Below are 26,700 nucleotides of genomic sequence, written 5' to 3'. Positions count from 1 at the left end.
ATGTAAAGGTCAATTGTTGCATCTAAGCTGTGCTGTCATGACATTTGAATAATTAAAAGGCTGTTTTCAGAGATAATTGTGGTCCCACATTTAACTAAGTATTTAATGACAATAAACTATAAACATGCTCTGTTTTCATCTGGTGAACTCCCCAGAGCCCATTAACTGTCCAGATGGCAGAAAATAGAAGGATTAAAACAGATTTAAATTAGGGATCACCTAAATCTTTCAAAGTAGATGTAAGTAAGTGTTAGGAGTGTATTTTTAGAGACCTCCTAAACTCATTCAAAATTTGAGAGGACAGGCCTTTTGTTTCTCTTAGGTATTTGTATTTGGGTTGATAGTTTTTGATAAAATGCTTCAAAAATTAAAAAAAAATGTCCTCCTTGTAGACAAATTGTCATTCTTGTAGACAAAAAATGGATGAATAAAAAGAAAAATAATCTTACTAAATTTACTACTTAGATATAGTAACTGGGAGTACTTTGATATATTTTAATTTAGGCTTTCCCACTATGTATACTTATAAAAACAATTGTGCATGAACTGAGTGTCAGGCCAGTTACTTCCTTCTCTGAGTTCCAGTTTTCTCATTTATAAGAAGAAGTTAGGGGTGCCTAGATACTCAGTGTGTTGAGCGTCTGACTCTTGGTTTTGGCTCAGGTCATGATCTCATGGTTCATGGGTTTGAGCCCCCTGTCAGGCTCTGTGCTGACAACACGGAGCCTGCTTGGGGTTCTCTCTCTCCTTCTCTCTGTCTCTGCCTCTCCCCCACTGAAGCTCTCTCTCTCTCTCTCTCTCTCTCTCTCAACAATAAATAAATATTAAAAAAAGAAGTTAAAGCACTTACTTCAAAGGATAGCTGTGAGGGATAGATTTTATAATACTTATAAAATACATAGCAGGGTGGAACATAATAAATGCTCAATAAGCATTAGCAATTATAATTATTTTATTATTTACTGGTGGAAATGAAACCTTCCTGTACACGTGGTTGTGTAACCTTTTATTATGAACATATTTACATGTCATTAGATGCACAACTATTGCATCATTTTAATGGCCCTGTAGTATCCCATTATATGGATCTATTTTAATACATTTCACCTTCTCCTATTGTAAAAATTTGCACCAAATAAATTGGGCATGTATCCTTATTACACATGAGCAACTATTTCTCTAGGATTATTAAAGACTTGCTGGGTCAAAGGCACAAACATTTTGAAGATTTTGATATGTATTGTGAAGTTGCCTTTCAGAAATATTGCGCAAGCTTCTTCTGAGCATTATCATTGTAAATAGTTCTTTCCCACAAGGGTAACTAATGAAACTGAACATTTTTCTTCCCTACATACATATTCCTGGTAGAAAATTTGTAAAACCTGCTCCGGCTGATGGGAAGACTTTTAATGATTCAATTTATTTAATGGACATAAGGCTATTTGGGTTGCATATATCTTCTTGAGTCAGCACTGGTAAATCATATTCTATTAAGAATTATTCCATTTGTCTAAATTTTTTAACTTTTGACTTTTTTCTTTACTACCTTTAAGTATATGCTATCTTTAGATATAGCTCTCTTTTAACTTCTAATAGTATCTATATGTGCCTTAAAATTTTTTATTTAATCTTTATTTATTTTTGAGAGAGAGAGAGAGAGCGAGCAGGGGAGGGACAAAGAGAGAGAGGGACATACAGAATTTAAAGCAGGCTCCAGGTTCTGAGCTGTCAACACAGAGCCTAATGTGGGGCTTGAATTCACCAACTGTGAGATCATGACCTAAGCCAAAGTCGGATGCTCAACCGACTGAGCCACCAAGGTGCCCCTACGTCCTTTTCTTTTTTTAAAAAAAAATCAACATTATCAGAAATTCGTCAATTTTATTAATAAAAAAAAAGCACTCCTAAGCTTTGGCTTTGTTGTTCCTCTCTATTATATCTTTGTTTTCTAGTTTATTAATTTATGCTAAGGTTATTGTTTTGTTATTCCATTTTCTTTGAGTTAATGTTCTTTCTCTAGTTTTTTAGATGTCTTAGGTTGATGTTTAATCTACAATGTTTAGACTTTTCTTCTAATCTAAATATTTAAGAGTATCTAGGGGCACCTGGGTGGCTCAGTTGGTTAAGCGTCTGACTGTTGGTTTGGCTCAGGTCATGATCTCACAGTTCGTGAGTTTGAGCCCTGCATCAGTCTCCATGCTGACAGTCTGCTTGGGATTCTCTCTCTCCCTCTCTCTCCGCCCCTCCCCTGCTCGCTCTGTCTCTCTCTCTCTCAAAAAAAAAATCATAAAAAAATTTAAGAGTATCTAGTACTCCTGAAATATTGTTTTATCTATATTTTATGTTTTCATTTCATAGTATTTCAGTATTACTCAGTTGTAAGAACTTATTAATTTCCCTATCATAATTTCTTTTGAGGCTATGAGTTACTTATTCTAAAGTGTGTTCTTAAATGACCAAATATATGGAGTTTTGCATTGTGGTCAGAAAACATGATTTACACGAAACTAATCCTTTGAAATGTGTTAGACTTGCTATATGGCATGAGTGAATTTGGTAACTGTTCCAGGTGTACTTGGAAAGAGTGTATATTCTGTAGTTTTTGTACACAGCATTTTATATATATCTATTAGATTAAATATTCATATCTCTAGTAATCTCTTTCAGCTCAAGATAAATTTCTTAGAGATGCATATTAAAATATCCACCATGATGGCAGATTTATTCATTTTGCCTTATAGCTTTGTCCATTTTTTCTTTATATATTTGGAATACCTCTTTTTAGTTGCATACAAGTTTGGAATGGTTTTATCTTCCTGCAAATTGAATCTTTTGAATCTTTTATATTAATTAGAAATCCTTTTAGCTTTAAGTTTTGTTTTTTTTTTAATCTGATACCAATAGCTATTCCAGCTTACTTTTGGTTTACCTGGCATATTTTCCAAATTTTTCTTTCAGCTTTTTGTGTCCTTATGTTTTAAGTGAGTTTTTACAAATAAATTTAACATACTTAATCAACAAAAGTCTAAAGTTAATAAATATATTTATCTTCCCCCTGAACAACACAAAACTTTAGACTCCAATTAGAATTTTTATTATATTTTTTTCTGAAAGTTCTATTTTTCCAAATTTGCCCAGTTATTTTTCCTAGTCATTTGTCTTTTCTCATGTTTTCAATTCCCTCTTTTATTTATTTAAATATATTAAACATTCTTTTATATTCTATGTCTGATATATCTCAGGTCTTTGGGGTCTGATCATTCTGTTTGCTGTTTCTGCTAACTTTCACTCATGGTTTCCTTTCTTATGTGTTTTGAGATATCTGATTTTGAACTTCTATATTTTTGGAAGTTCTTCTGTGACAATGTCTTGAGGCTTCATTTAAGAAGTGCTCTTTTAGGGAGAATGTGTGTATGTGTTTATGTATATATGTGTTTATGTATGTATGTGTGTTGATGTCTATATATGTGTGTGTGTGTGTGTGTGTGTGCATGTGTGTTTGTGTATGAGTGTTTGGCAGCTGTAGGTACCATGAGGGGATACTTCAAATTGAATTCCTGGATTGACAGTTTTAGGACCATGCAGGTTGTACGAATTATAGCTTAATGTGCATGAAGACTGCTCAATGTTCCAAATTGTCTTGGACTACTCCCCAACTAGCCCTACATTTTTTTAGAATTCCTCAAAGTTTCTGGTCTATTAATACATCCTGATCTATTATTAATAACATACACATTTCCCCCTCTTATTGAAGCATGGTCTTTTAAGGCTTCTGGATTTTTAAAACTTTACTTCCCATGTTTTTTTGCTCACTATTTTGTCAATTATCACCGGGTGACTGTCAAAATCCATAGCTGTAGGTAAAAGGGATTAGCAGATAATTTAGGGTAGCTGCTAGTATTAGTGCTTATTTATACTTTGAATTTATGTTCCTACTTCATAGTTTTAGATTCTAAGGATTTCTCTTATTCTCTTTAAAACTAACCTTAAATTTAAAAAGATGGTTTTAATATTTAAAATCTGTATTTATATGTAAATATTAAATATTTATATACATATTGCCAGAGGGTATCTATTCTACTATATTGCAGAACTTTCATTGTACTTCTAATTTTGTATTTTCTATTATATCTTCAATGTAAAATTTACCTTTAATCAATATAATCTTTCTTTTATATTCCACTTAATTCTTTTTGGTTTGTATTCTACTTTAACTGGTAGTGTGTCTGGTATAGCTTTGCCCATCTCAGTATTATGAATTTTCCCATATAATTTTGTTTGTGTTTCTTTTGAAAACACTTATTTTTTTAATTTTTAACACTGTGAGAGTATCTTTGTTTTCTAATAGAAGAATTTAACTCATTTATATTTATTGCTCTTTCCCCTCATCATTAGCCCTATTGATAAGCTTTTTTCTCCTTTTTTGGTTCTTTATTAATTTGAAAGTATTACATTAATTTTTATTGTATTCATAGTTACCACTCAATTAAAAACAATTTTGATCTTTTATTTACTATTGATTCAAAAATAAATATTACATTGAATTCCTTTATTTAAGGTGAGAGATTTATTATCTCTTTTACTCCTTTCTACTTCTACTTTGTCCTTCTTGTGTTTACTGAAAAACCAAGGTTTCATTTTTTTTTTTTTTTTGGAAAAAATCAAGTTTTCAGACCTAGATTGTTAATAAAGACAATATGTAGTCTATTTTAAGAATAGTCTTAAAATACTTTTAGAAATTCTTCAAGGTTTCTGGCATTTTAGTGGCATTCATTCTTATTACCCAGTACTTTCAAAGAGTTTTTTCCACTTGTGTTTTGCTTCTTTGATTATTTTAATAATAGTTTGAGACAGGGGAATTAAGCAGGTTAACAACAGAGAAATAAAATTCAGAATTCAGAAGATTAAATTTCCCTTAAATTGCATTTAATTTGGATGCTTGCACCAGAGCTGCCTCTACATATTGATATATCCTTAAAACACAAGAATCCAACTTCAACTGTATTAAAGAATAATGGAGATTTTTGCTATATCTTTTCTTGAAGAAATGCTAACAATGTCTTTTCTTGAAGTTATAAATTCATTTGCTTCTGATAAGTTGTGTAAATTTCCTGGGAGTTAAAATATTTAGATTCTAGGTCCACTTCTATTATTAAACTTGGGGAATTTTGCTCAAAATTTCTAGAGAAGGCAACATTTTGCACAGAAAAACCACTGTCCTTAGTGCCACAAGGCTTGGGTTTGAATCCTGACTGTTGTTATTTACTAATGTATAATGCGTGCCTTTGGGTAATTTATTCATTTGCAAATGGATTATTACAATTTAACTCTTAGGATTACTTTGATGATTAAGTGAGATAGTGTATGTGCAAAGCTTAATACAAATTTGACAAATAATAGATGCTTAATAAGTTATGGCATGGTAGGACAACAGGAAATAAAGATATCTCAGAATAAAGGATTTGAAAACTAAATAATTTAATCAGTGTATTGATTCTTTCCACTAAGAAGAAAACACCCTATTTGTATTTTTAAAATATTATTTTCCTCCCTCAGTGTTCTGATGTAGCTTGTTTTCTAATGCCAGGCTTTAAAAATTTTTTTTTAAATGTTTATTTTTGACAGAGAGAGACAGAGCATGAGCGGGGGAGGGGCAGAGAGAGAGGGAGACACAGAATCCCAAGCAGGCTCCAGGATCTGAGCTGTCAGCACAGAGCCTTACACGGGGTTCAAACTCACAGACCATGAGATCATGACCTGAGCTGAAGTTTGGACGCTCAACCAACTGAGCTACCCAGACGCCGCTCTAATGCCAGGCTTTTAAGGAGAAAAAGTTTCCAACACAGGCTGTTAATATTGGTTAATCAGCAAGTCTAGAATCTGATAATCATGTCAAAGGAGAGGCTTTTGCCTTTGAGAAGAGAAAAATCTACTCTTTCTGGTAGAAGAGGTGGGGATTCATTATGGCAGGTGATATATTATGATGTAATGCTACTGATTTTCCTTTCCCTTTTGCCTTAAGGTAAGGAAACATAAGTGTTTGACTCTAAAATTCTAAATTCAGAAAAAATTCCAGTTTCAAGAAGATTATTCAAATTTGTTTACAAAATCAGGTATAAATTAAAAAGCAATTGACATAAATTGCTTGTTAATAGTTTCTGAGTAAAGACTTAATTGTTCCTAGGCCTTTGTAATTTTTTTCTTTGAATATATTGTAATTCAGCATAATGTTTTTCAAATGGTGACAAACAATACTGGCTATGTTCTTCATCTAAATATTACATTAAAAAAATAAGTGGGATACCTCCTCAGTCAAGCTTTTGCAAAACATTGCCACTTGATCAAGGTTTCCTAAAGAAAATAGGGCAGAAATGTACAAATGAGTGCTAGACTATTAAGTTATGCTCTTGTGCTACTGTCTTATATTGAAGAGAATAAACAGGATTTTCTGGGTACATTGAATAAAAGGTTGAATTCTATTTTCCAGTGCCATATAAACTCATATAACTACTGTACTTTTCCTTCACTTGCAATCACAGTTTGTGATTATATATCTGTGTGCCATTCTAGAGAGTGGAGATACAACAGTAAACAAGACAAACTCTTTATTCTCATGCAGTTTCCAGTCTGGTGAAGGGATATACTAACAGAAAAAACATACATATATACATACATACAAAAATAAATAATATAGTATAATTTTGGATAGTTATGAGCTCTTAGAGAAATGGTTACATAGGATAATTCTGGAAGATTTGTTTTAGAAAAGATGATGAAGGCAGACCTCTCAAAGAGGGTGACCTGTGAGCTGAGACCTAAACAGTCTGGTTGAGAGCGTTCCAGGCAGAAAATATGGAGATGGAAATGAGTTTGGAGGCATGAAAGGGCAGAAAAGCAAGTGTGGCTGGAATGTCCTATTGTGTGGGGAGGAGGGATGAGAAGGAATGATAGCAGGATCCTATTATGTCCATGGGCCATAAAATAAAAACTTTGTATCTCATTTTATTTTGGCATATTTTAACTGGCAGTATTGGCAGGGAAATAATAGGATCAGATGTACTCCCTTGAGAAGAGAATATGTGATTCTTTAGGGGAGCAAGACTGGAAGCTGGGAGACAAGGTAGGAGGCTATGGCTGTGGTTTGGGCCAGGGTTGCTGTTGGTGTGAAGGAAGGGTTGAACATGGGAGATAATGTGATTTCTTTAGTCTGGAGGTTGCTTCAATAGGACCTCCCACTGAATTGGCTGTGGAGTAATAGGGAAAGGAAGAACATTTTCCAGGATTTTGGTGTGAACAGATTGTGGTGCTGTTACTGCATTGGGATAAGGAGTGGTTTGGAATGGGAAATCAAGAGTTCAGCTGTAGACTTGTTGAGTATATAATGGATACTAGAACCCAAGTGGTAGTGTCAGTAAGCAATAGATACTCAATTTTGAATCTCTGGGAAGACATCAAGGATGAAAAATTGGATGAGAGCCACCAGGTTATAAGTGGAATTTAAATCCATGGGACTGAAAGTGATGGAGAAGGAAAAAATGTAGATGGAGAAGAGAGGAGGAGCAAGGGCTGTGTTCTGGGCTATGTACTACTTAGAAGAAAGATACAAATGGATAAACCAGCAAAGGAGACTGGGAAGGCATGGGTTCTGAGGCAGGAAAAAACTAGGATCTAGCTAGTACAATGCATCACTTGGCACACAGTACATATTCCATACAATCTGCTGAAGAAAAGCATAAATGATCTGCCTTCTGTTCCCTCTGCTTGCCTCTTCATCTCATCTCCCATCCACGCCTGCATCCCGCCCTCCATTCTAAGCAAATAGAGTAACACCTGCAGGACCTCAGTACACCAGACACTCATCCACGCATTTGCACATTTTCTTCTCTCTTCTTTGAATGCCATCTTCCTTCTACTCCCAGTCTCTGGTTCAACTGTGAGTGGTATGCCTACTCTTGGGAAACCTCCTTGGTCCTTGCCACACAAAGTAAATCTCCCTTCCGTATGCCCCCAGGGGACCAGGGTCTTACATGTATCATAGTACTTATTACACCATATTACAATTCTCAGTTATCTGTATCTTCCACCAGATTTTGAGTAAGTTGAGGGCTGGGATAGTGTCTCCCATTTTGATATCTCTAGCTAGTACCTAACGTAGGATCTGACAATAATAGTCACTTCTTAAACAAACAAATAAAGTAATGCTTTTTAAGCAAATAAATGAATGTATGATTCAATTTGTGAGGATCAATTCAACTTCCTAATGACTTTAAGTTGTTATCCCTGCCTTATGTATTTCCCTCAGCTTCCATAGGCAGGTTTATGTTAGCTTATCAAACCCACAGAAAAAGGGAGCACAACAGGCTCAGAGCTCTCTACATGTGCTTATTTTATTGAAACAGAAGATGCCTTCCATTCTGTACATATCACATCCGCATTTTATATGAGAGAAACCTCCACTGACAAGGCTTTAGAAACATCACCATTGCACCACAGACACAACTTAGATATTACTGGTGTAGAGGAGATAAAAAGCATACAGTGTTGGGAATGCAAGCTGGTGCAGCCACTCTGGAAAACAGTATGGAGGTTCCTCAAAAAATTAAAAATAGAACTACCCTACAACCCAGCAATTGTACTACAAGGTATTTATCCATGGGATACAGGTGTGCTGTTTCAAAGGGACATATGCACCCCAATGTTTATAGCAGCACTATCAACAATAGCCAAAGTATGGAAAGAGCCCAAATGTCCATCGATGGATAAATGGATAAAGAAGATATGGTATGTATATACAATGGAGTATTACTTGGCAATCAAAAAGAATGAAATCTTGCCATTTGCAACTGCGTGGATGGAACTGGAGGGTATTATGCTAAGCGAAATTAGTCAGAGAAAGACAAATATCATATGACTTCACTCATATAAGGACTTTAAGAGACAAAACAGATGAACATAAGGGAAGGGAAATGAAAATAATATAAAAACAGGGAACGGGACAAAAAATAAGAGCCTTTTAAACATGGAGAACAAACAGAGGGTTACTGGAGGGGTTTTGGAGGGGGGATGGGCTAAATGGTAAGGGGCACTAAGGAATCTACTCCTGAAATCATTGCTGCACTATATGCTAACTAATTTGGATGTAAACTAAACTAAACTAAACTAAAATAAAAAGCATACAGTGTGGTTAAAATCATATCATAAAGTTTCCTTAGCAGTCAGCATTGTTAAATGGGTTTATGTAAAATGCTCCTGTTCTTTTGAAGATATTTCAAAGATCCTTTAAAAATTGTAAAGAAGTCCAATGAATTGGAAAAATTTTACTGGATTGCAATGCTGCTCTATCTCATGTTTAACAATGAGGCAATACTACACACGCACCGTCAACTTTTTAGAGTCGCTGCATCTTAGCCTGCTGCTAAAACACAGATGTGACACAGCTGTGAGGTGGAGCCAAGCCCTTCCATGCGGTTCAGATTTCACCAGGACTCTGCAACCAGAGTTCTGTAACCAGGACAGGGAACTATTTCTAGTTTCATTCGCAAATGAACGGGCATGGCAAGACGTAAGAAAGGTTCACATTGAATGGTCATAAATATATAAAGAACAAAGTTAGCTTTGGAGCTAGTGTTAAGAGCTAAAACAGGAACCTATTTTTAAAAAATTTAAAAAGAGGGCTCATGTTCATGTCATTCATCCTTCTTGAATTCTGGTGCAAATGTAAAGAACATCAACCTGTATTTTTTCAGCGTGGGATAAAATTATTTTGTAAATGGCACAGTATTTTTAGCCATTTTAGTTGAACCTTGAGCATTTGCCCAGATTGTGTCTTGTGACGTGTCCCTTGTAACTAGTTTTGTTGAAATGTGTTAACTTCAGTAAGTATACTAATAAAGCAGAGGAAAGCACTGAAGAGTGATAGAGAAAATCTGGGAAGAAGGCTAGGCAATAAGAAACATTAAAGGAATATTCAACCAATAATAAAACATATTAAAATAAAATGTAAAAATATAAGATATATAGTTCAGCAGCCAATTAAGACAATGAAGAAGGCCAGATAGAGATGGGAAGAAACTGAAAAGACAGATATAAATACAGTAGGTAAGGAGGAAGATGATTGCTTATCTCTTAAAAAATGCTTCAATCCTAGTGATATATTCTCTTTGAAATTATTATTCTCAGGTCAAATAAAACATTAAAGGATTAAAAATACACTGTCCCTAAGAACTTCACAGCAACACAGATCTAGAAATGGCTTTGGAAGAAACTGGAAAATATAGCCTGGGACTATAGCAGTATGTAAACTTGCTTTTCCCGCTATTAGAACCTTGACAAAGAGCTTGTTAGATAAAGATCTGGTAATGAGAGAACTTTGTTAGCAGTGAAAGTGACCCAAGCTGGTGATGTCAATTCATGCAAGGAATTCAACAGCAAATCCAACATCCTAACTAGATGTTCTTTTTTCCCATCATGGCTTAAATTGCTCCAGCAGGAATTTAGAGTAGACACAAGGAAAATATATATTCTGACTGACACTATTGCAAGACATCAAAATGGGTCACTTAGGAAAGTTTTGGAATATTCTTTCTTTCTTGGCAACTGCTAAAATTGAACTAAATTAACTAATTGCTAAAATTGCTAAAGTAGAACTGATGCTCAGGGATAGCCCTAGGCAAAAGTGGACAACCAGAGACTCTAAGACCATCTCAACAGAAGAAAGGCTTAGAAATCTTGGAATCCAGAGATTCCCAAGCTTGTTTGCACATTGAGTCACATGGGAATCTTTTCAAAAAGCCCAGATCATAGCCAGGACCAAGGAAATCACAATCTCTGGGGTGGGACACAGGAATCAGGATTTTTGAAAGCTTCCCAGTTATAACATGGTCTCATGTTACAAAAGTAACAACTGAGGCCCAGAGGGAAAGAGACTTTTCCCAGCCTGCCAGGGCAGCTAGGGAAGAGGAGAATTATAACCAAAGTTTGTTGACCCTGATCTGATACAAAAACAAACAACCTTTTTGTATGTTTATGAAATCAATACATTATCATTATAGATAACTTGAAAACACATTGAAATTGCCAATGGAAGTCAATAATCTCTCAATTTTACCATCTAGAGATAAATTATTAATCATTGTTGATATCTTTGCATTTCCTTCTGCTATTTTCTCAAGGTCCATATATACTTTTAAACTTTTGTAAAAGTTAGGATTATGTTTCTGAGAATAACAGTAGACTTTCTGGAAAGTCCGGAACTAGAGGTACAGGTTGTTTGGGGATACTGAGCCATATCCCTGCTATTTTTCTCCCCCTCCCTCAGTGGACACATAGCATGAGGCCCCATCTTTCCTGACACTTGCATCTAGCCTGAGGACCAAACGGATTCAGGACAGACCATGTAAGCTCTTCCTGAGTAATGATGCAAAGCCCAAGTGTAAGAAGACTGCCTTGTGTAGGTAGTGTCATCACCAGCTGCACACCTAGGTTAGGGACTCTGGGGCTAGAGGAAGCTAGATTGAGAAACTGTGTCTGCTTTTGCTCATGTGGCCATTTTAGTTCCATTATGCGTGTGGTCCTTGCCTGAATAAATCAGGATCTCTACCTAAATTTACAGTGGTGTTTGTGTATTTGTGTGTGTGTGTGTGTGTGTGCATAAACACACATTGTGTGTGTTCTCAAACATCCCAGACAACCTGAAGGATGCAAAATTATTGTTTTGAATAAGGTACATTCTTATTATTGATCAAAATAATCACTGTGATTTGGTGGATCCATAACATCAAACTTATCTAATAAAAAATATAATTCTAATTTTGAAGGCCATACTGTATTATTGCCACCTGGCCAGTTAAAACTAAAACCTAATTTATGATGTGATTTTTTAAATCTGATGCTCACAATCCAATATCTATTTACTATAAGTAGAGAATAAATGCTTTAGTATCCTAAAACAGCTTATTTTGAAAAGGAAGACAATTCGCTGAAGACAAATGAATCTTAAATGATTTAGAAAAGGAAGTGGTTGTGAGAAGTAAGATGATTCATTTTCAGAAATACTAAATAAAAGTTGTGCTATTTAGTTAAAATAGGTTTGCAACCTAATGAAAATATGTATGAAACACAACCACCCTCCCAAAGTGGAGTCCCAAACCCTTAGACACTTTACTTCCTGGTTCTTCTTCCCCTCTCCATTCCGTTAGCTTTGCAATGAGCATGCACTAAAGAACAGAAGTCTGTGTGTCACCTCAAGGAATGCACTTTTTGCCTTACATGGGCATAGGTGACTTCTGGGTAAGGCTTTAACCTCTGTAGTACTCAGCCAATGAAGAATCAGGGTAGAGACTTGCATACTAGGAGATAAATTTCCTGGTGTAACTGTCCGGTGTGTGCTTGTCCATCAGATACCCACTCTTGCAAAGCAAGAATGTTGATTAAAGCCTCACTTCTTTGTGCTCTGAGTCTCTGTGTCCCCCCTTTGGGTGAGTGGGTTTATTTCTCACAGTGGTTAACTTCAAATGTAATTTTCTCAAGCCCCCTTTACTTTGGGGGCTGCATAAATGATTTCGGTAAACATCCTGTTCCTATCACAGAAACACACCTGAGGTTAACCGGGGGAAACACATTCTGATTGGTTTTACTTATTCTATGAAAATGAAATCTTTTTTCACATTTAGGTTTAATGATAGAGTGATCTACTTATTTCCCTTCTGTCATCAGATCAGGTAGTCAGTCTATACTGTATTATGTTTGCATTTCAGAAACACTTCAGAAACATGGAGAGCTCATCCACTCATCCCTCTACTATGATTGCCCAAGTTTTCTATGTAGTACATAACTGGTGTTTAGTAATCATGACATTCTGATTTGAGGGCCTGACTTAAGGTTATTTAGTTATCCATTTTTACTCTTTGGATGCAAAGTAACTAAGAATTCCCGGTAAGTCTTTTATTCTCAGATTTCATCATGCAATTCGGCATTTCACAGGAAATCTAATTCATCTGGATAAATTGGATGTGTGGTATTGATAATTTCCAGTTATGCTTTAATACCTTTCTGCCTTTTACTTACTCTCTGTCCTTGCCTCTCGCCTTTCTATTAAAAAAGATGGCTGCCCTTGGCAGGGACTGATGTGTATTTCAAAGAATAACAAATAGTTTTAATATAAATTAAAATAAACATATTAATAAAAGAAATCTGATGTAAGAAAAAAATACACCTCCAAATTAAATTTCAAGTTCAAATAATTTTTAATATTATTTACTATCTGAATTCTGAATTTCCTCCTTCTATCAATACCTCCCAGGCCAGGAAAAAAACTAGCTCCAAGGGAATGTGTAAACATGGGCCTTAGTTCTGCTTGCCAGTAATCAGCAGTGTGTGCTTGGACAAGTCCCTTAGCATCCCTGAATTTCAACCCTTTCTCTGCAGTGATGGAGTGGGCCCTATAAATCCTTGGTATGAGGTACCAACTCTAACATGGCCTGTGACATCTCTTGTAGGACAGTAACCTCTTCCAGAGAAGACTGGGGACCTCTGGGACCATCATTAAGATCTATGAGGCTTAAGTTTATGTGTCAACTTGACTGGGCCATGGGGTGTCAAGGTTAAACATTATTTCTGGGTGTGTCTGTGAGGGCAGTTCTAGATGGCATTAGCATTTGAATTGTCAGACTAAGGCAGATGGCCATCTTTTATGTGGGTGGGCATCATCTAATCTGTTGAGGGTCTGAACAGAACAAAAAGGCAGAGGAAGGGAGAATTCCTTCTCCCTGCTTATCTGAATGAGCTGGAACATTGGTCTTCTGTCCTCAGACCGGGACTTATACCATCAGCTCTTCTGGTCCCTAGGTCTTTGGATTTAGATTGGAGCTACACTACCAGATTTCCTAGGTCTCCAGCTTGCAGACAGTGGATTGTGGGACTTCTCAGCCTCCATAACTGTGTGAGCCAAGTCTTTCTAATACATCACTCTCCCTCTTCTTCTGTCTTTATATAGCCTACTGATTCTGCTTCTTTGGAGAATCTTAATATAAGATCTAAGAAACCGATGATTGATCACTTAGGAAGAAGAGATAGAACTCGTTACCTTCATGGAAAAGGACTGCTTTCTTAATCAATAGGAAATATTTATTTACTGAACATCAATTATGTATCCAGCATTATATGATATATCATATACCTTAGTCAAATGAATAAAGGAAATTCAAGATGACACTTTGCCCACAGAGAGGTTACTGATTCTCCACTGAACTCTCTATGGTTGTGTGTTTGATGCTCTACTTATTAAACCAATGTGCAGCTTAAGTGTCATCAGAAAAGAGATGTCTCTCATCATTTAGTGTTTTGATTTTATTTTATAAAAAGCCTTTGAAAGCCAAAATGGGCAGATAGCTCTACTGAATTAATTATAGAACTGAAGACTAGAACTATTTTATTCCTGACTTCCATTATTTGACAGAAATAAGACATTTAACCTATAGATCTTATTTTTATTCCTTTTCAATAAATTGGGAATAATAATATTCAACATTATAGGAAGTTTTATAGAATACTAATGATTGGTTTATATGGGGCAGCATTGTTATTCAAGAGATGGAGTTTGGAATATTCTAGAGAAATAGAATTACATTATTCTTCCTATAGACACAAACTTCCTAGAGAGTTATTTAATAACTGCTCCTAAAAGTAAAAGAAATCCAGAGGAGAGAGAGAGAGAGGGGGAGGGCGGGAGACAGGCAGAGGGAGAGAAAAAAGATAAAGAGAAGAGGGAGAGGCATTCTAATTTTCCTACAAATATCAGAACTGGAAGGTACCTGTGGCAGAGACTGCTAGCTGTCAGTCAAAATATCCTCTCCTTTCTTCTGTGGTGATAGCACTGTGGTCATTTCCTAGCCTCTCTTATAGTTTGGGGAATGGGTGGTGGTGGTGATGTGATGTGTTTGACTAAGCTCCAGTTAATAGAGTGTGAGTAGATGACATCTGGGCTGGAGCTTTTAGGAAGGTGGGCCTGCCTCCTCCAACGTCTCTTTCCCCTGGTTGGGGGTGGAGCAAGAAAGCACTTGTGACTTGGCTTTGACCATGCAAGTGAGGATAACACCCTAAGGAACTGGGGTGAATTTTGGCATGGAGCAGATCTGCCTGCTGGTCTGGCACTTTTATTTTTAACAGAAGAAATAAACTATTTTGTTTGAGCAATTGCATTTTGAGGAATATTGTATGGCTGCTAGTGTTACCCTAACTAATACTGGGTCTCACAATCATCAATCCCAGTGTTTCTGAAACTTGAGTCATTTGATCCTAACTACAATTTATCATTTCCATATTCTATCTTATTTACTTAATGTATGTTGTAATTGATACAGTTCTTTTATTTAAATAGGTGAAGTCTACTCTATCCTTGTCTAAATTATGTCCACAAAGTCATCAATTTGAAGTTCTAGTTATATTTTTCTAATATATGTTAAAATAAATGCATAATTATTAAAATGCTCATCCATTTTCCACCTAATCTTATAGACCAACTACATAAAACACAATCTAATTCAAACCTCTCATTTTACTGATGAGAAAGCTGAGGCCCAAATGGTAAGATACTGGCATGGGTAGAACCAGGATCCACATTTAATTTGAGACTTTTCCTATGTACATTATATGCTATCTCACCTTTTCCAGGTGAGTTTAACATGTGATTCCTGTGTACAGAATCTTCCAACAAATGGTTTAAATTACTTTCAACTATAGTCTGACCGATCTTTAGAAAATCTCTTTGTAGAGGAAGGGATAAAAATTATTGTCCAGGTTTAGTCAACGCACAGGGCACAACGCACAGAACAGTCTGTAACCGCTCAAGGCTGGCTCAGATGGAGTGTGTATCTTCTCATGTTCACCTTCTTTTGCATCAATTCACTTAGTAAATGTCTGTTGATGAGATCATGTCCAGAATGCAGATCCTATATTTCTCTGATTTGGAGTTAAGCTCTTTTTTGGTCTGGAGCTTATATCCAAGCTACTTTTTGGTCTGAAGCTAGTATACAAATATGATGGTCTAGAAGACCAATCCATGGATAGCTGAGGTTTTGTTAGAATGGGTCAAGTTAAAGATTTTATTACTTTAGCATTTACACAGTGGATATCAAGGGACAGTAGAAGAATATGATAACCATCCATAGCACTGACTTTAAAAAAATACAGGCAAACTCTAAATAACCCTCTTCCTTTAAATAGATCATCTGCCCATAAATTTATTTAAGACCATCTTACACCTCTTTATACTTTCATCCATATCACCTATGAGGGTTTATCACCAGTTATTCTGCAATAATTCTTCTCTATGCTTCATATTATTTTGGAAATTTGTTTGTGTAAAATGAAAGGAAAATGGCTCACTATGAGAAAAAAGGAACTTTTGCCAGCTTCCCAATGCACAGTATCCCAAGTTTGCAGAATACATCTAATTTTTATGTAATCTATCTACAAGTTGACATGGGAAGCATGTTCACTAACATGACATTATAAGCTTTGGGATATCTGTATCCTGGTAGTTAATCTCAAGATTCCTTCAATATTGCCCAAAGAATGTTTTCAGATATTTTCAAAAGATTTTCTCCTTTTTGGATATTGAATCTAAGTCAGAATGATTTAAGTAATGTTTAATCCATTAATCTCTTCTACATTCTTCAAAGAGGTGACACTGTCATAGAAAGCAAAAGGAAATATGAGGGGGTGATAAAGGCAGATAATTGTCATGGTAGGAGTACACCCAAGTCAGTAGTGTTTTACATAATCTTATATTAATCAAAACAGTTAGAGGATGGTCTCCAATTTCCTTCAATCTTTTACTATTTCTGAGGTTCCTATCAGATCCATGGTAGATATGCACAGAATAACTTCAGGTGAAAACAAAATTTCTATATGGAAAGAACTTTTTAGCTTATGTCACTAGAACTGGATTTAACTGTTGGGTTGTTTTGAATATGGAGAGATAAAGAAGGTCACCCATATTTCTAGAAAAAGGAATTCTTTTACTATCCATGTTCATTAGTGGTAACACTAGTTACCAATTTGCCTGTGATTTCTCATAAAGCTCTGCTAGAAGGAAAGTTAGCCTGATGCCTGAAGAGAAGTTATCTTGAGGGCCATGTCCTTTGTGATAGGACATAGAAATGGAAAAAATGAGACTTGTCATGAAGAGAAGTGTAGACACTGTGAAGAAGAAAAGGCAAGACCCTGACCAGATCCATGGTGAAGGGATGAATATGTCCCTAAGGAATGTGGACTGTCACTAAAAGGTCTTTGTTCATACTCCCTTGGGGATCAGAGAAGATAAATTGAGAACTAGAATAAATGGGAGGGGGTGGTTTGAAAGACTACATTCTAGGGTGAATGAATATCTTCTTTCTATTCTACAAGGGTAATCTTTCCATTTCTGAAGTACTGAAATGGACTGGGAATGGAGATGAGGAAGAGTATGAAATAGAATGGGGCTTGGAGGAGAACAACACAATAATTATTTGCTTAGTAAATTAACCCAACATGTAGCAACTTAAACAAACAAACATTTACTATGTCATACGGCTTCTGAGGGAGTCAGGACTTTGGGAGTAGCTTAGCTGGGTGATTCTTACTTGGGGTCTCTCCTGAGGTTGGAATTAGGCTGTTGGCTGGGACTGCAGTCATCTAAAAGCTTAATGGGGTTTGGGGAGATCCACTTCAAAGATGGCTCACACACGTGGCTGTTGAAAGGAGGCATCAGGTCCTCCCTGACTGTTGGTAGAATGCTTTGCTTCTCAACTGCCAAGGGTTCTCATGACATGGCAGCTGGATTTCCTCCAGAGCAAGTGAGCAGAGAGAGAAAGAGAGAGAGAGCGAGCAAGAAGGAGGCTACAGTAGCTTGTATGACCTAATCTTCAAAGTCACACACCATGGCTTTGACTTTATTCTATTTATGAAAAGTGAATCACTAAGCCCAGCCCACACTCAAGAGAAGGAGAACTAAGCTCCATGTTTTGAAGGGAATGTCAAAGAATCTGTGGACATTTTAAACTACCACATGCAATATCACAAGTGAGGCTCAACAGGAGAATTGGGCCTGAGGAGAAACCAGATTTCTAGAATTTAAAGGTTTTAGTAGACTCAATTAATTAGCCAAGAGGATTTAAAATTACACTTCCTGTTCTTTTTCTTGCTTCTGACCACTATATTCCTTTTGTCTGTGCATCTTCATTTTTCCTTATTCACACATGTCATTATTCTTTTTCAAAATTTGCTCACAAGGATCCCTCCCTCTGGGTAAAATTAGAGCTGTGAAAACATTGATTAAAACGTGTACAATAAGCATTATGATAGTATTGGGACCAAGTGAAATGTGACTTTGATTCCAGGGATACAAAGTTCATCTTCTGTTAGCAGGTTTGTGACATTTCTTAAGCACCCACTAATGAAGAGATGCTTGGATGAAATACATACATTTGAGGAATCAATTGCCAATTTGTTCCTTTATGCATCCAGCAAAACTTTGTAGGGCCTTGCTCTGCACCAGACTCTCTGAAAGGTGCTGAGGGCATAAAGAAGGATGCAACATGGTCTTGCCTGGAAGAAGTCAAAGCCTAGTGTGGAGGTGGCCATGTAAACCCATAGTAGCAACATCATGTGATAAGCTATACTTGAGTGATCCCCTGAGCTGTGTGCATATATCTGTGATTCTTCCAGCTCTTTAAGGGCAGAGGCTGTCTTATTCAATTTTGTATTCTTAGCACCCAGCATAGTGCCTGGCCTATAGAAGGAGCTTAATTTGTTACTAAGAAGGAATTTGTTACTAAATCCAATTAATTTGAAGGCTGGGGCACCTAGAGAGACCAACCAGCGAAATACAATACTACCAGATGCTGGCTCTTTCCTTCCCTGCTAAATAGGGATAAAGGATATACTTTTCATGTGTGGTTGCAAGTGTGCTGACTGCCCACGTGACTTCTCTCTCCTCCACAGATGCAACACAGTTCCCACTAGGGATCTCCATTCCTGGGAGGCAGCTTCAGGCCTCATTGAGCTCCCAGGGCTCCTTCCCTGCTTCTCACTTCCGAGACTCCTTGTGCATCCTTCCTAGAGACCCATTGTAGCTGACAGTGCATTAGCTAGATACTGGCTAGAAAGAAAATCCAAGAGGAAAGTAAGTTACTTTCCCTTCTTGTTCAGGGAAGATTTTTCTTTTAAAGTCTAGAATATGAATATTTGGTTCTATGTCCTAAAATCACAACACTTTTGAACAGAGATGAAATTTTGGTGATTTTTCAATAAAATGGAAGATACAGAGGCAAAAGCATTCTCCCCCTCCACCGTACAAAGCCTTACTTGATTTAACAGTTCAGCTTGAGCCTAAGCAATGTCAGCCTTTGCACATAAACAGATTCCCAGCTCACTTAAGATATGCAATAAATGTGCATGTAGCATTAGATGTCTTTTCTCTAGTAGAAGAGACTATTTTTGAGCATTTTAGCTCAAACATTATTTGATTTGTACATTGTCATGTATTATGCTGTGGAAGTAAAAACCAGTTCGTACCATGTAAAATATAAAACATGCCTAATATTACTCATGGCAAGGACTGGTCAGTGCTACCTGCATTGTTATAAATGTGTCTCACTGACTGATGTTGAGATGAGGACAACCACACAAGACACTTCAGCATAGCCTTGGCCGAAATCTATATGCCATAGACAGAATTGTTTGTCTCCAATCAGCAATGAAAATGTAAATACTAAATTATATTAGGAGGTTATATGGTACTTTACATGCAACAACAGAGAGAAGGAAGTGCTGACCACATTAGGTGATTAACAATCAGCCAGCCATCCATTAATTCAACAAGTATTTACTGAATACCTACTAGGTACCAGATATTGTTCTAGACATTGCTCTAAATAAGAGACAAGTTCCCCTTTCTCACGGAGGTTACATTTTAAAGTAAAAAGACAGACAACAAACTGACAGAAACAAACAAGAAAAGACCCAGTGATAAATATAAGGATGAAAAACAAAACTCTAGGCTCTGTGATAGCAACTGGGTGGTCAGGTTCAGCTTTTCTGAGGCATTGGCACTCAAGCTAAAATCCGGATGACAAGAAGAAAACTGCCACATGAAGATCTGGAGGGAGCGGGTCCCCACAGAAGACAGAGCAGGGCAATGAGGTTGTCGTGTGAGAGGAACAGAGGGAAGCCCCTGAGGCTCATCAGGGGACTGAGGAGCAGAAGGAACTGGAAAGGACACCGGTATCAGGTCAAGAGCTAGGATGGCGACAGAAAAATAGGGTTTAAAGATGGAATAAAACATGAAATAGAAGGAATATTGGAAACAGATGATGTAAAAATATAAGATAGAGACTTTGGAAAAATTCAGCTTGCTCCAGGAATGATTTTCCTATGTCTTACTAGTGTGAGAACCGTCTCTAATAAAGCCAATACACAGCACCTTTATTTGTTTTGCAATGAAGAACGAGGCACTTTTCATTCTTTTAAGAATCTCATGCCCCACTACAGTGTCTACAACTTACCAGTTTTCCCTTGATTACCAACATAATACATGTTTATGATGGAACATTTGGAAAATACAGATAAGCTAATGGAAGAAGTAAGATCACTCCAAACCCAGCCTGCCAATATAACTGCTGTTAACAGATTCTCTTTATGCTTATAAATTGCAGTAATTCAGAATATGGGCCCTGGAGTCTGGGTGAAAACCATGGCTTAGAAACTTGCTAAATGAGTGTTACTCATTTTTCAATCGATCGTAAATGCTTATACAATGCTATAGAAATGTCTGAAATCTCTTTAAACCTCAGTTTTCTCATCTGCAAAACAGGGATAGTAATGTTACCTTCTTCATAAGACTAATATGAGGATTAAATGAGATCATCCATATAATTCTCCTGACTGGCACACTGTATGCACTTTAACATGTTAGGCATTATGCCATTTTCATTTTACAAAGCTGGGATCATATTGTAAAACTGTCAGTAAAATACATTATTATTCCAATAATCACTGGACATTTTTACATGATCTTAAATATTTTCCATAATGTAGTTTTTAATGGTTACACAGCATTTTACTATAGAGATATAATTTAGCTAATTCTCTATTCTGGGACACTTAAGCTGATTCCAAATTTTCACTATTTAAAAAATTATTGTAAAATTTCACGCTTATTTCTCTAGGATAAATTCTGAGTGGCTGGGTCAAAGGCTGGGTCATGTATACTTTGATGCCTTTCATCATATCCTCTCCATGAATTAGATTATACCCTTGGATAAGAATAATGTTAGGAAGTAAATAGTCCACATACATGTGAAGTTTTGTAGGTCTGATTTACCATCAGCTTAGTGAAATACTCCCCTCTATCCCCTGCCTTTTTTCTCCACACCTGTTCATACCTTCCAGTCAGCAACATCTTCCCTCATTCCCTAAGAAAGCTTCTCAGTTCCAGGCTTCCAGATGAGCCAATCTGCTTACAATTTTCTGATTTGCTGGGAATTCTTTACTTACAAATTCATTTCCCTTGAAGCCATAAACTCATAGGATTTTAGTATATTAGAAATCCAAGCCCCTCATCTCACAGATGAGGAAACTAAAGTTGACGGAGCAAGTGATTTGTCCAAGTTGGTCCTCTGGTCCATGCTGTTAGACAGCTAGGCTGGGTTGGCTCATTTCTTTATCTCTCATACCTAGTTCAGAAGTTAGCACATGCAGACAGTCAGTGTTTGGTGAATGAACAACTACTTGAAGTGACTTACAGCCCCCAAGGATTCTAAACTGGAAAGGACCATAGAAGTGTGGAAACTGAAGCCCATATTTGTTGATGAAATGTATGTTGTCATTTAGCTATTAGTGATAAGTTGGAATAACACATCAGTTTCTCAATTTCCAGGAGAGACAAGGAGAAGCCAAGAGAAGGCTTTGTGGTGTCAGGTGGACATCATGTAGAAAAGGGATTAAACTAATTCTGCCTTGTTCCAGAGAGCAAAGCCAAGACGAAAGAGAAATGGAAGTTGCTGGTAGGCCAATTTCAGCATAATACATGGAAGAGCTTTTTAATGGTTAGTACTGTCCAAAATAGAAACAGATTTTCTAGAAAAGAAGTTGCCCCTAATTTGAAGTATTCAAATAGAAACAGGGTATGTTTGAATAAATAATTTGTTAAGTGTGTTTGAAAAGAAACGAATTTTGTTCTATGTTCCTGGTTGGGATAGATAACTACTAAGGCCTCCCCAAAACTAAGGTGAAATGATTTTATGAACATATGTACACATACACACCGATGGATAAATGAATAATTTTTTCCTTATTGATATGTTATTTTGTAATTAGGTCTTTTGAGTTGAACCCATTGTGTTTCTCATTGTAAATGGGACCAGATAAATTCTAATGTCTTTACTGACCCAAGATTCTATGGTTCTAAATCATCTTTTTGGTGGTAATTCAGTGTGCTACACATAGTAGGAATCCAAAAGATGAATTTAAATTAGCTCTTAAGTCTGGAAAAATCTACATTTAAGATAAATTGAGTTACAGGCTCCATGAGTTGAACAATTTGATTGCACTCAGCTGGTCTCAGTCAAATATGTCAATTGATCACATTCAAGAACACTAATGCATTAACTTTTTTTAAACTAAAAAGGGATAAAATTAAAAGAAGAAATTTGGTGAATTGTATTGTGATGGGATAAAGTTGTTCTTATTGGATTGATGAATGATGATATTAAATTATGGCTAGAATTATTTCCTAGACTATAAAACCTTTCAATATGAAGTTTTTGAATGAACTTCCATTGAATGAAGTTTTGAATGAACTCCATTCAAGTATGGAGTTACTGAAAGACTGCTCATAGTATAATGATTTCATCCAAATCCTAGTGGTAAGATAGCCACATAAATGAACCATATCACAGGAATACTTTAAATTTTCAAGATTTCAAATCATTGATGGAAATAGAGATCCTAAAATATTCATACTTGGGTTTGGTGAAAAGCTCTACTCTTACATAGCAATCTAGCAAGGCTTTGATGAGTATCATAGATGGTGTCTGTAATGTACTCTTTGTGATTCCAACCAGGGAGGAAATTGATAAAAAGACAGCAAAGGTTGCTTCTTTGGGGGCTTCTCTTCCTTCTTTCCCCTTTTCTTCCTCTTTCTGTTTATGCTTTTCTTATTAGGAGGCTAAAAAAAAGGGGGTTGCCTGGGTGGTTCACTTGGTTAAGCGTCCAACTTCAGCTCAGGTCATGCTGTCACGTTTTCTGAGTCTAAGCCCCACGTCAGGCTCTGTGCTGACAGCTCAGAGCCTAGACCCTGCTTCAGATTCTGTGTCTTCCTCTCTCTCTGCCCCTCCTCTGCTTGCTCTCTGCCTCAAAAATAAATAAACATTAGAACAATTTTAAAAAAGAAATAAATATTCAAATGAAGCATTTCATTTGATTTATCAACATTGCCATTGTTTTGGACAATCTTAATAGTAAAAATTTATGACTCGAGTCAAGATGGGATATCCACTGGCTAGAATATCTCATAGAATACCTAAGCCTTGCTTTTTACCTCACTCAGTTAAAAAAATGTATATTTCAGGAGGAACATGAATTTCTCTGCCTTTCAGACATTGTGCTGGATGCTAGAGAGACAGAAATATCAAGCATGAAACTTGGCCTCACAGAGGCATAGCAAATTCATTACATAGGTTCATCATGGAACACAGATGAGGGTCAGAGATCTTTCTGACCTAGGACTTCAGACAGATTGTTAAGCTATCACAGAATTGGCACAGGAATTAGCATTTATTAGTCATCCAAGTCACAAGTTCTCTGGTAACAGATCTTATTCTAATAATCATTATCATGGTTACTTCGTGTCATTAAAGTAAGACTCATTTCATATGTATCCTGCTGAAGTCTGAGTTTTTGAATTCCACTCCCAGCAACATGAAACAGAAAAAATAATTTAAAAAGAAAGTTACCTCCACTGCTGCTTTTGCCCTTTCAAATTCTTCTTCCAAGGAGTGGTTTCTGGAAAGTAATGCACTTCCCCAGCGCTGTTCTTTGGTCAATCGAGCCTGAAATAAACCAAATGCATGGTGTTATACTACTAGAATTACTGAATACAAAAGTACAAATAGTTTTCCTTTTCTCATATTTCCCTACAGTTTAAGAAGCATCTGCAAAGGATGCTATTTTTGGAGTACTTTGCAAGCATGATGTTACCCAAACTGGGATGGTACCAAAATGTGTATGAGCCTGCATGCATGATTCTTCTAAGAGTGGGTCTTAGCCCTGGTCATGTTAAAACCAAAGCCCAGGCCCAGCCTCCCAAAGATCTTACTTTCATTGGTCATGGTTCTAGGCATTGATATCTTAGTAGCCTTCCAATAGGATTCTAATATGCAGCTAAGATGGAGAATCTCCATTAGAAGCCTAGACCTAAAAACTGATATTCAGGCTTCCAGTTAGTTAGGACTAGCTTCAGGTAAAACTAAGCTGCAGAGATGGAAGGTGCTGCTAGACCTTTTTCCTTACATACCCAGCAGATCCTCATGGTGAATTCTCTTTCCTTTGCCTTCCCTCTATTGGCACACATCTGCCTCATGCCCAATATCCTCAGGACATTGCTCTGTTAAGTGGTAGTCACTTAGATAAGATCATGTTCGTTAATGTCAACAAGTTTGTCACAATTAACAGACATTGTGAAAGACATCTTCACTTAGCTAAATGCAAATATTCAGAAGACCAGCCTCCAGCCCCACAAAGATCTGCTGGAATTTTTAAAATGTTGCTAATTAAAAAAAAATTTTTTTTTAAGGTTTATTTATTTTTGGGACAGAGAGAGACAGAGCATGAACGGGGGAGGGGCAGAGAGAGAGGGAGACACAGAATCGGAAGCAGGCTCCAGGCTCTGAGCCATCAGCCCAGAGCCCGACGCGGGGCTCGAACTCACGGACCGTGAGATCGTGACCTGAGCCGAAGTCGGACGCCCAACCGACTGAGCCACCCAGGCGCCCCTAAATGTTGCTAATTTTTAATTTCACAAAAACTAAATACATTCTTTTTGAAAAAAATTAATGTTTTCAGAATCATGGAAAATAAGAGGTGTACCTCTAGAGCTTCTTGTTGGTTGCATATATATTTATGTACCCTAGACAGTAACGTGTTACAAAAATTTTGGCGACATCAAGGGTATGCTATTCTGTAGCTTACTTTTCTTCATTCAACAATATATCTTGGAGAGTGTCCATATTTAGTATTTATAGATCCACTCTATTCTTTCCCAGGGATTTCCTAGTAAAGTATATACTGTGGTTTGTTCAGACCTTTCCCCACGAGAACTCAGGGTGTGATTTTTTTCTCCACGTAATTGCTTATTTTCTTGTCTATCTTTCTGCTACACTGTGTGATCCATGAGGGTAGGATTTTGTCTGCGAACTTTTGTTCTCCCCTGTACCCAGCCTAGGTCCTGACAAGTGATGTATACCCTAAAGATGCCTACAGACTGCAGGATGAGGGACTGTCCCGATAAAGCAGCTAGACCTTGGGGAACAGGAAGAGGGATGCTTGTGGAATGAAGCTCTCTACACCCTTTTATTGCCTTTTACCCAGGTGTTTGATTGCTCTTCTTTAGAGATGCTCAACCTTGGCTTCTATGGGGGTTACTTGAACAGGCCTGGGCCCCACCCTAGACCAGTTAAAGAATTTCTGGGGGTAGGGTCTGGGCACTAAATGTTTAAAAGCTCTTTTGGTGATTTTGAAAAGCAGTCATGTATGAAAACCATTGTTCCACAGCAAAATGTTGCCCTTCACTGAGCACTTACCATCTATATAGCTCAGCTGCTTTTCATTTTTTTCTCCATCATTGCTGGTTCTCAAGAGGACCCCTACCCCCTTATTATCACCAGTTGTAATACCAGAGCTCACTACATGCCAGATGCTGCCTCAAGTCCTTTAGATACTATAACTCACTTTGTCTTTTCAATAACCTGTGAAGTAGGTATTATCACCAACTCCATGAAATTGAAGCACAGAAAGTGAATTAACTTGCCCAACATCACACAGCTAGTAAGTAGTAGGGCTGATGCTCTGAGCCATGTTCATAACTACTGCACTATACTGCCTCTCACAGGAGGCTGTGCTCAAGTGGCCATTTTGGAAAGATGCAAAATACAGAAAATTCTCCCAGAGGTTCATGCACGGTTGAGGGAATCAACCAAGAAGTCCTCAAGAATATAGTGGGCTGAAAACAATAATGATGTAATTGTTATGCACAAGTAAATTGTTATGCATAAATAACAGTCTTAGACTGTGTTTCGCACTAATGAACAAGGAAGGTTAATTTATTGGAACCTTAATTCATGTTTTCTCCTCGATATATTCACTGCTGTGTCCCTGGTATCTCCTACAAACAGTAGCTGCTCCATAAGCAGTCAGTAAATACTTGTTGAAGATATGCTGTTGGAGAATATGTGAATGAATTACTTAAAGGTATTTCTCTTCCCTACTCCCAGAACACTATGTGTTCTCAGTCAAGGTTTCTTGGTAAACCCAAGAGGCTAAGGGGAACTTGTAGGAAATTGAGAGGGGACTTATTTTTTGGTTCTGTGCCTGGAGTGGCAGAGGTCTGTGTTAGCAAGGCCCCGTGCCCTGATTCTGGGGAAGGGGAATGACTGCAGGGTGCCT

The 26,700-nt window shown here is 36.9% G+C and overlaps 1 protein-coding gene across 9 annotated transcripts in view; it reads right to left on the bottom strand.

The window, feature by feature from the left end:
- The window catches only part of PEX5L (peroxisomal biogenesis factor 5 like), a 228,911-nt gene that overhangs the window by 43,997 nt on the left and 158,214 nt on the right, over positions 1-26,700 (bottom strand). For all 9 annotated transcript variants that reach the window (XM_043594842.1, XM_043594839.1, XM_043594841.1 and 6 more), the window contains one exon: positions 23,994-24,089. In XM_043594842.1, the coding sequence (XP_043450777.1) occupies positions 23,994-24,089 (96 nt within the window). The remainder of the gene's footprint in view (positions 1-23,993; positions 24,090-26,700) is intronic.

This window comes from Prionailurus bengalensis, chromosome C2 (genome assembly GCF_016509475.1).
Source record: "Prionailurus bengalensis isolate Pbe53 chromosome C2, Fcat_Pben_1.1_paternal_pri, whole genome shotgun sequence".
Classification (NCBI taxonomy): domain Eukaryota; kingdom Metazoa; phylum Chordata; class Mammalia; order Carnivora; family Felidae; genus Prionailurus; species Prionailurus bengalensis.
Note: the sequence above shows the minus strand (reverse complement) of the source record. Positions and strands in the feature narration are given on the sequence as shown.